Below are 10,923 nucleotides of genomic sequence, written 5' to 3' on the forward strand. Positions count from 1 at the left end.
CCTATTTCCTTGTCTAAAATTTTCCATTGATCCAAAAGGTTACCATGATAAGAATGTGGCAAGTATTGTTTTTTTTAAATTTTCTTTTATTTCATGCCGATGAATGATAGGGAGATTGATTTTGTTGCACTAAGATTTGCTCTATATTTTGCCAAAATAATTTGGCTTGACCGACTAGCTTCATTTGGGCAAATCTAACTCTTCGGTTTTCTAGTAGATTATACCACTTAAAAGAAGTGGTCCATCTCATGTAATCAGTCAATAAACATAGCAGGATCTAAATGACCGTCAAAAGTGGGGGCATCAACCTTAATGTTTTTTATAATTTGATCTTCGTGGTTTTGAAATTTTTTTAATGCAACATTGTCTCTAACCCTCTGTTATTATGAAGATCAAATACATTTCATGATACTTTTGCCTGTAGTGTTCTCTTCCATGACCTCTCACATGGTGAATATAGTATGGGGCCTGCTAATGGGTATCGACATTAAGAGCGACACATGTGGCACCCTTATTGGATGCATCGACGTCACACTTGTTCTTATGTCCACGACCCATCTCAATAGCTTTAAGACGAGCATTAAAGTCGTCCAATCTAGTCGTAATAGTTTCAATAGATTTTGTAAAAATTGATGAAAATCTTTCATGGTATTGGGTTCCATAACAGACTGGGATGGTGTGTTAGAGACTATCCTACGACTACGATATAATGTCTTTACTACCAAGGGAATAAATGTAATAAATGAATAATGATATGCAAACTAAGAGATCACAGCGAACAATAAGAGAGTAATAGATAGAATCACCTACAACCACTTATAAAGTTGTCAATAAAGAGCTAGTCAGACTTGGCAGAAAGTTGCAAACTAGTAGTACAAGCTCTCGAGATCGAGACAGGAACTTCAGATATGTCAAGATTTTTCCTCTAACCTAGCTAGTTCGACTGTTAATATTAATTGTTTTGATTTTAACAAGCAATATAAGTAGATAGGAAATAACAGCCTCAAGCGCTTGTCTTAATAAAATAGATTAACTAAGCAATGTAAGTAGGTAGGAAATAGCAGGCTCAATAGGGTTATGATCTACACCAAAAAAAAGACAGTTGTTATTTAAAGATTAACAAATAACACTAAAGAAATGATAGATGTTACCGATTTTCACAAGTCCACTGAAGGTGGTGGTACAGTGGTGACTGTAACCCGACAGCAGAGACTGTTATTTAAAGATTAACAAATAACACTAAAGAAATGATAGATGTTACCGATTTTCACAAGTCCACTGAAGGTGGTGGTACAGTGGTGACTGTAACCCGACAGCAGAGACTACGGTGGAGTGAGGATTGGGTTAAATGAGGTTTGGATTAAGGGGTTTGGGTTTAGTGAGGTTTGGTTTAAGTGAGTTTGAGTTATTGGGTAGTGAGGTCGAGCTGGTAAGTTGGCTTTGGGCATTGGAATGATGGTTTGGGTTACGATAGTGAATTTGGGTTTAAAATGTTTTTGTTTAGTTGATGTGTTAACGAGTTAATAGGTTTAGATTTTGGGTTTGATTTGTAAGGAAAGTAGATCAGAATTTAGAATTGAAAATGCTATTTGAAAAGTTTGGAAAAGTTAGAAAGTTACCATAAGATAGGTATTAATCCATCCCCCGAATTATGGAACTAATTGTGATAAATAATGAAAATTTATCTTTTAAATCTGAATTTAGAAATTCAAAACTAGAGATAGAAAAGAAAAACAAATAAACTAAAATAGTGGCGAAGATGACTCGTCGATGTTACAAATATAGACAGGTTGGTCATGTAACCTCAAAAGGCCCTTTATCTTAGGGAACAGGATGACACTATTGGGGAAGGCGAGCTCGATTAACAAGTTTATAAACCTGACCTCGATGATGTCTAAGATAGTGATGATGACCATGATTACGAAGACCATATTGTTGATGTCATTCGTTGCGTTTTGACGTAACCCCAGAAGACCGATGATTGGTGAAGGAATGCAATAATATATCACAATTATATTAAATGTGGAACCACAGATTGCAAGGTAATCATCAACAATGGAAGTTGTATTAACGCCGTCTCTTCTAGCGCTATATCTCGCTTGGCGTTAAAAGCCACACCTCACCTGAATCCTTATAAGGTATCTGGGGTCAATGATTCCTCAATCGCTATAAATGAGATGCTTAGTTCCCATCATATTGCTTTCTTGTAAGGAAGATGTGTGGTGTGACATTATGCCGATGGATATAGGACATTATTTTAGGCTGCCCTTGGTTATTTGATGATATAATTTTTTTTGGCATTCCAACTCGTGCTACTTCACTTTCAAAGGCAAGAAGATTAAGATAACAAGTAAAAAAGGTTTGCACATAATAAATTTCAAAGAATTTGAAAATGAAGCAAACCAAGGCTCTGTTGTATTTGCCTTGGTGGCTCATGAAGTTGGGAGCACTACCCTCACTCCGTCATCCGAAGAAGTTGCTCCTATACCAAATGAGTTTTAAGATGTGTTCTCGGATGATCTTCTGAATCATTGCCTCTTTTATGCGATATCCAACATGCAATTGACTTAGTGGCTTTTCTCCCAAATTTGCTACACTATCGAATGAGCCCTAAAGAACATGCTGAACTACAATGTCAAGTGGATGAACTTCTTACAAAGGGTTTTATTTGCGAGAGCCTAAGCCCTTATGCTGTTCCTACCTTGCTCATGCCAAAGAAGGATGGTTTTTGGTGTATTTGTGTCAATATTCGAGCCATCAATAGAATAACGGTCAAATATCGTTTTCCCATTCAGCGGCTTGATGACATGCTTGACATGGTGGCGGAAGCTTCCATTTTCTCTAAGATTAATCTTAAAAGTGGCTATCATCAAATCTGAATTCACCCAAGCGATGAATGGAAGACCGCTTTTAAGACGAAAGACAAGTTATTTGAATGGTTGGTGATGTCTTTCGGTCTATCTAATGCCCTAAGCATTTTCATGCGCGTTATGACACAAGTACTTCGACCATTCGTGGGAAAATTTCTTGTGGTCTATTTTGATAACATTTTGATTTTTAGTCTGTTAAAAGAGCTTCATTTAGACCATTTGTGTCTGGTCTGTCTAGCGCTTCGTGCTGCTCTAACTCTATGGCAATAGGAAGAAGTGTTCTTTTCTCATAGATCAAGTCATCTTTTTAGAGTTTGTGGTTACTTCTGAAGTAGTCCTCGTCGACCCTGACAAAATCAAGGCAATCATTGATTGGCCAAAACAACGAAACATTCATGATGTGCATAGATTTCATAGCCTTGCTACTTTATATCGACGCTTTATTCGAGGGTTTAGCACTATCATGTCCCAATCACTGTTTGCTTGAAGAAAAAGAATTTTTATTGAAGTCAGCAAATAAGAGTTTTGAAGAAATTAAGAGAAAATGACAAGTGGCGCCTCTAGTGCGTCTTCCTGACTTTTCTGAAGCCTTTGAGGTGAAATGTGATGCCTTAGGCATCGGGATAGGCGGTATTCTTAGCCAGGAACGCTATCCTGTTGCCTATTTCAGCGAGAAACTAAATAAGGACAAACAAAAGTACTCCACTTATGATAAAGTTTTCTATGCGGTTAATCAAGCTTTGTGCTATTGGTGCCATTATTTACTCCTGCATGAATTTGTGCTTTATTCCAACCACGAAGCTCTTTAATTTGTAAATTCTCTAAAGAAACTAAATTCGAGACATGTTCATTGAATCGAGTTCTTACAGGAGTACACTTTTGTACTCAAACATAGAGTTGGGGTTGAGAATAAGGCGGTTGATGCGCTTAGTCGACGGGTTAGCCTTCTTTCTACCATTAGCATCAAAGTCACTAGATTTGACAAAATGAAGGAGGATTATACGACTTTCCTAAACTTTGGAGAAATCATTCTCACTTTATTGAATGATCCGAACGTAGCTTTAGACAGTTATTCTCTCCAGGACGGTTACCTGTTTAAGGCTAACAAGCTCTGTGTTTCCCGTATGTCCGTATGTGACTTCTAAGTTTGGGAGATCCTTGCCGGTGGCCTGTCGGGTTATTTTGGACGTGATAAGATTATGAAAGAAGTTGAGCGCCAATTCTATTGGCCAAGTCTCAAGCATGTTGTAGCAAAATTAGTTGGTCAATGTAGGACTTGTCAATTAGCAAAGGACAAAAAACAAAACACTAGACTTTACACCCCATTACCTTTGCCTGATCACCCATGGCAGAACATAAGTATGGATTTTGTCCTAGGATTACCTCGCACCTTTGGAAAACATGATTCGATCTTCATGGTTATGGATCACTTCTCTAAGAAGGCCCATTTCATTCTTTGTGCCAAGACCTCTGATGCTTCACATGCGGCAAAATTGTATTTTGCTTGCCTATATAGTCAAGTTATATAGTCTTTCAAAAACTATTCTATTCAACCAAGATGTTCACTTTATGAGCTATTTTTGGAAAACATTTTGGCACATGGTTGGCACAAAGTTGAAGTTATCTACAGCCTATCATCCTCAAACTGACGGTTAAACCAAGGTTGTTGAAGGCGAGCTGATTCCTCCGCTCTGCTAGATCAAGGGCTTTGGTTGCCAATGAGAGTCTGTTTTGCGAGTTTTGATGCTATAAAAGTTTGAAGAGCACATTCCTTGGTATACCTTGACATCTTGAGCTTTAGCAAGAAGTTAGCGACTTGGTTGACAGATGAAGGAGCCCCATGCCATCACGTCGATATGAGTTGATTGAAATTTGGTTGTGCTGTCCAAATGTTGAATATTTTTGGTTGTGATGTCATTGTCTTAGTGTCCAGTTTGATTGGGGAATGATCTGAAGCATTGAAGGTAAGGATCTCTGATGCTGAATTAGGGAATTGTCTCCCACTCGGTTGAGACTAGAAAACCGTCGAGCTTTGACAGAGTAGGATTTAATTGATTGTTTGTCCAAGTGTAGCTTTTCCCTTTGAGAGGTAAATCTATTAGACCCATAGTTCTGAGAAAAGAATTAAATAGATCATGCTCTCTCAGGGGAGCATCAGGGTGTTTCGCTCGCTTGGTGCTCTGGTTGAGTTGTAGTTGCCACAAACGCACCAAGGTATATCATATCCAGGTGCAAAAAGACAGCTTGTTCTTGAAACTCTCTTTAAGCAAATGATCTGTTAGACCATAAACATTAGTGACTTGATATTGGAGTTGCATACTTGTATGTTGGAGAAGGATGGTGAGGGAATATCTGCCATCCTTCCTATGTATCTCGGAGAAAACAGATTAATTCCAACCAATGATGAGGCCACCTTTAAAAAATAAATGTTAAGCCACGCCCATTTGTCAATCTTGCAATTTCCAACATAAAGCAAGAAATCAGAGCTAATGTTTGATAATTTAGATTCCTGCAGGCATAAGACATCACAGCTTGAGCTATTTATCAAGTCACTAGGATACCTATTTTCTTAAAATAGGAACCCAATCTCCTAATGTTCCAATATATCATTATCATAAGACAAAAGTTTATGCATCACAGCAAAAGGAAGCAAATTAGCATTGCTTCATTGATTGCCTGATTTTGGGCTACTAATTCCCAAGGCCTTCTCTGCCTTGTGCAGTTCCTCCTCTGAGAAAAGAATTCCAATCTGCTTAGCAAGCTTGGGGAATGGAGTGGCTTCATCTGCAGTGGTACAAGGATCATGAAAAAGTGGGAGTTGTTGCTTAGGCTAAGTTGAGGTTGACCTGGCTAAGTCAGACGTCCTCCAACTATAGATTTTTGCATGGACCTTCTTTTCAATAATAGGCCCAAGATTGAAAGGATTAGAAGTTGATGGGCTTGAGGTTGTCCAAGCAAGATCGGCATTTGTAGGGTTGGAGAACTGGAGGGACCTGGTCCTAGAATCGAAGTGCCCGCAATCTGCAGAGGAAGGAAATTCGACACAGTAGGACTTAGAGAGGAAAGGTTGTCAGACTGACCCCATTGTGGCAGCAAAGCTGTAGGTTAATCATGCATCATTAAGTATGAGACCCAATTTCCTATTAGGTCTCGGTCCACTTTATCATAAAGGGGTGGAGAAGGTGGCATTATCATTGATTCAGCCAGCATTGGAAATGACGAGGATATTTGACAGATCCTTTGCCCCTTCCAGGAAGAATGTTGAAGCTCCTCAAGTATAGGGTCTACCCTCAAGACCAGTGTCGCTCCCTAGCTGGGATCGAGCTTAGGCTGGAGGGTGAGCATATTGTTTGTTTGCTTATCCTCACCGCCACCATGCATGGTACTTTTTGAGGGAGAGGTTTCTCCCGCCATAGGCTGTCTCGCCGGTGCACCACTTCAGGCTTCTTGTTCGTGCCAGTCCCGGCAAACTTAAACTCCGGCCTGTTCGGCCTCCTCCAAATAGTCTCCAAGAACTCCATACCGTGCATTCCATTTGGTATCTTTTTGTGCTGCTAATGGGGGTTGTAGCGGTCCCTTGACCCATGAGGTGATTTGAATGTCAACTGGTTGGTGATAACCATTGGCAATTGCCGACATTCTTTTGGGAAGGCGGTTGAGGTCATCGTAGGAGATGATGCCCCGTACTCTGCCATCTCTTTGTGCCAGCTACAGTCAGGGTCAAGGGGAGTAGAAGATGATGAGAGGATATGATGGTTTCATTTTGGTCTTAGGAGGATATCTTTGTAGGGAGGGGTACATAAACCGACGTCATGCCGTGTCCTTTCAGCTTGATCTTTCAATCCTCGCCGTTGGAAGTGAAAATGGCGATGAATAGGGTCTGAGTGGTGCCATCATTTCCTACAAGATACCGTCTGCCAAACTTCCTTTTCGCCATTAATGCGACTCGTCTCATTGGTGGAGTAGAGATTTCGGGAGATATGGGTTGTATTTTTTGTATGGCTTGACGTGCAGCGAGATTTTTCTTTCAGCTTGGCTTGCTCCTAGAATTGCCACCTTTTGGCTCTCCATGGCTCCTTTTCTGAGAGCAAGCCAATAGTTAGTATTTAGGGTGCTAGTTAAGTCAGAACTTTTCATTTACATCTAAAAGGTTTTGCAAGGATCTTCTGCATTGATTTCTTCACTAGTAGGAAAAGACATGATCAACTTTTCCTTACGTATCTTCATTTTAGCATCAATATTATTTAGCTTCTGAATATTCATTTGGCTTATAGTTGCTTACTGTTTAACCAGTTACATGCACAATCTCATCAATAAGCTAATGCATGACATGGAGATCCACTCAAATATACGTCCAGTTCTCCAGCTGAAGAGAAAAGACATTATATGGCTTGGCCTGTCAGCCTATATCCGTGTGCTGAGAAAGAAGCAGTCAAGGCACAAGGAACTGCTGTCATTTTTGAAATCAAGGATTGCGATATATGGTCCTATGGAGTGTGCTTCTTGTCATCTCAGATATGCCGTTGAGGACTCTCATTCATCAATCTTTTGGAGATTCAAGTTCTAGAATGGAAGTAGTGGTAGTTCTTCTGACGCAGTTTCACTCGCCTCCTGACTTTGGCTGCAGTTTAAGCTTTTAATATCAAGCTCCTGCAATGGTGTCAAAGTTGGAAAATCTAAACTATTTGCAGAGTAGTAGACTTCTAGTGACTGGATGCGCTCTATATGCAAACACCAGTAACATTGCTAAATTATCAAGCTTTTAATATCATGAACTTGCTGCATTTGCTAGAGGAATATTTCTTTTGTAGTTGAACGCTTTGTTAGATCATGAGAAGACTAGTAACATTGCTAAATTTATGGAAAAAGAAAAGAAAAATCATACAACATTATGACGTTACTTTAAATCAATTGACATCTTGGATTAGGCATCCAGTACCATCTATGGATCACTAATCAGGGTTGCCTTATATTTTCATAGTACTCCAGTTAACCCTCATTCACATCATGCTGTCATTCATGTTCTTTTCAATGCAGGGCCAGCTGAAGTACCAAAAGACAACTAGGAGTTGAAGCCATCTAACTCACCATTAGGATTTCATAATGGCTGAGACTTACTATGGAGAAAGGAGTAATTTGTCTTGCTAATGTTCTTGTGATTGTAATTAACTGTATTGGTACATAAATGATATAACACTTACCAAAGTTTTATTGTCTTCTCCAAAAAAAAATAATAATTGCATCATAAAGCAATATTGTTAACATTTTTACAGGCAATTTGGCAAAAAAATCTCCTCAATTATCAAATTGGCAAAAATAGGCTCTCTAATTATTGAATTGCAATTTTGAACTCTTTTATTGATTTAGACTAATTTACTTTTTCTCAAAACCAACCCAACCGTTTAATACAATCTATCTAATTAATTAAATCTTTAACAGCTCAAACCCTTTCCTATTCTTCCTTTTACAGTTATTTTCTCCTCGCACATTAAATTGGTTATTCTCCTCACCATCAAACCCAACTTTCTCTCTAATGCATTGAGCCCGTCTTTCTCTTCATCTTCTTCTTCTGCTTCCTCTTTATTCTCTTCATTGTCCTTCCATTTTTGTTACGAATCGGCTTGATTTGATTCGTAAAGGTTCTAGTTTGAGAATGTGACATTGGAAAGAAATTTCGAAGGATCTAGCTGTTGGATCTTGCTGAATTTTGGATATATTGTTACTCTTGAAGAGAGCTTTCTAATGAATCCAAGTTATCAGGGTTTGGATGGCTAGATCTTGAGATATCTGTCAAAAAGTCATCGAAGGTCGGATAAACCCTAGCTTGTTAGCCATTCAATGGCTAGATAGGTGCTAGGAGAATCCTTTTAGAGTGAAGAGGGAGAAGTTACTGCAGAAGAGGGGGATTAGGAGTTAGAGGAAGCTAGCCAATACTTGGGTTGTACAAGAAGGGAGAGAGAGGGCGCCAATGGCTAGAGGAAGGAGGGAGATAAGGGCAATAATGTCGATCCAATTATCAGATAAACTCCAATTAAGATTTCCTGTATATATTTATAGAGACTCACCCTTTTGACCCAAACAACCAAATTAAAACCCTAAAAAACTAACAATTCTCGCCGCGGTGCATTCGAACGTGCAAATGCTATTCTCTATTTTTGCGAACGCGTGTGGCGTTTGAACGGGAGCATTCAAATGGGTCCATGGCCGTTTGAATGCGCAATTCCTGTTTTCTATTTTTATGAACACGTGTAGGTATTTGCATGGCCCTTTCGAATGAGGATCCCTAGCGTTCGAGTGCCTCCCCCGGACAAAATGTCTTATTTTCTCAAGAAAAATCAAACTAGATAAATAAGCTCATCCCAATGAACCCAAATGTCACAAGTGGATCCAATATGACCGGCTCGTAGCACTCCACCACACTTCTGTTCACCTTGCCTTCAAGGTGTCAAATTTGGACCAAAATTTGGACCGCCTCGTCCACTGTGCGTCCGCGCCACTTGACCAAAATCTCAGTCACCCACTTGTCTTGGACTCAAGTGTGTCGTCTGGCTAGGATCCGAACTGGAATAGGGGTACTCAGTTAGGCTTTTGACTCATCCGGATCAACCTTTATTGGCTCGGGTGGGACAGCTCTAATCGGCTCGGCAGGAGGAACTCGAGGCTTAAGACTTGAGACATGAAAAATTGGATGTATGCACGCCTCCTCGAGTAAGTCTAGATAGTATGCCACGGGTCCAATCCACTCGATCACCTAATACGGTCCATAAAATTTTGGAGCCAACTTCTAAATAAGAATGGGTCTAACTGAACTTTGCCAATATGGTTGGAGCTTAATGTAGACACAATTCCCAATCGAAAAGGACCTCTCCTGGTGCCGCTAGCCATAGACTTGCTTCATTCGATTCTGGGTAGCCGCTAGGTGTATCTTGAGTCTCCTTAAACACCTCATCTCGACCTCACAAAACTGCATCCACCTCAGTTTGGTCGGCTCGGGCCGATGGCAAGTATGTGTGCAAAGTCGGAGCGGCTGACCAAAGATTGCCTCGAACAAAGTCATGCCAATGGCCGAGTGGAAGGTTGTATTGTATGACCATTTTGCCCATGGCAAATAAGACAGCCACTGCCGCGGTCGCTCGCCGACAAAGCACCGCAAGTATTGCTCCAAGCATCGGTTCAGCACCTTGGATTGGCCGTCCGTTTGAGGATGATAGGTTGAACTCATATGGAAGGTAGTCCCTCGGAGAGCAAAAAATTCATGCCAAAATTGACTCACAAATATAACATCATGATCTAAAATAATCGACTTTGGCATACCATGCATCTTGGCCACATCACGCACATAAACCTCCGCAACCTTCCTTGCCATGTAGGGATGAGCCAAGGCTGAAAAGTATGCATACTTGCTGAGGCAATCCGCCACCACCATGATCACCGAATGACCTCTGGCATTAGGTAGACCGTCAATGAAGTCCATGGCGATATCCTCCCAAACCTGCTTGGGAATCGGAAGTGGTTGAAGCAAGCCGATGGGTTTAGCCGATTCAATCTTCGCTCTTTGACACACCTCGCAAGCCTTGACATAGGCTTACACATCCTTCTTCATTCCAACTCATGTGCAACTCTAGCTCAGCCGTTTATAGGTGCGCAACACCCCTTCATGTCTAGCTATATGGGTGTCATGGAAGTGGTGCACCAACTCCATGCGCAAGCGGCGATCAACTCGAACAATTATCTTGCTGTGGTCCACTATGAGTCCGTCCTTCACCAAAACTCCTTGCATTCTGCTGGGATCTATAGCAAGGTCATCCAACATCTTCATGGTGTCCGGATCCTTCTTGTAGGCCTCTCACAGCTGCTGAAAAAAAAGGAAAATCGGCACCGAAATCGCTACCAACTTGGCTGGATTCAGACGGCTTGTAAGGCATTGGCGGAGCTGATTTTGGTCCCCCTTTTGTACACCAACTCGTAGTCGTATCTAAGTAGCTTGGACACCCATCTTTGCTGGGCTGGTCTGTGTATGCGCCGCCTAAGAAAGTATAGCAAACTCCTTTAA

General features: G+C 40.6%; 1 protein-coding gene across 6 annotated transcripts in view; it reads left to right on the plus strand.

The window, feature by feature from the left end:
* Positions 1-7,777, plus strand: part of LOC140800090 (telomerase reverse transcriptase) — a 59,736-nt gene extending 51,959 nt beyond the window's left edge. For all 6 annotated transcript variants that reach the window (XR_012111141.1, XM_073154742.1, XM_073154741.1 and 3 more), the window contains one exon: positions 7,164-7,777. Coding sequence is in view for 5 of the 6 variants with exons in the window: in XM_073154742.1 (XP_073010843.1) it covers positions 7,164-7,437 (274 nt within the window). In the remaining variant the exon portion in view is untranslated. The remainder of the gene's footprint in view (positions 1-7,163) is intronic.
* Positions 7,778-10,923: the final 3,146 nt, after the last annotated feature.

The sequence above is a fragment of the Typha latifolia genome, chromosome 13 (assembly GCF_019914945.1).
Source record: "Typha latifolia isolate L0001 chromosome 13, TyphaL0001v2, whole genome shotgun sequence".
Classification (NCBI taxonomy): Eukaryota; Viridiplantae; Streptophyta; class Magnoliopsida; order Poales; family Typhaceae; genus Typha; species Typha latifolia.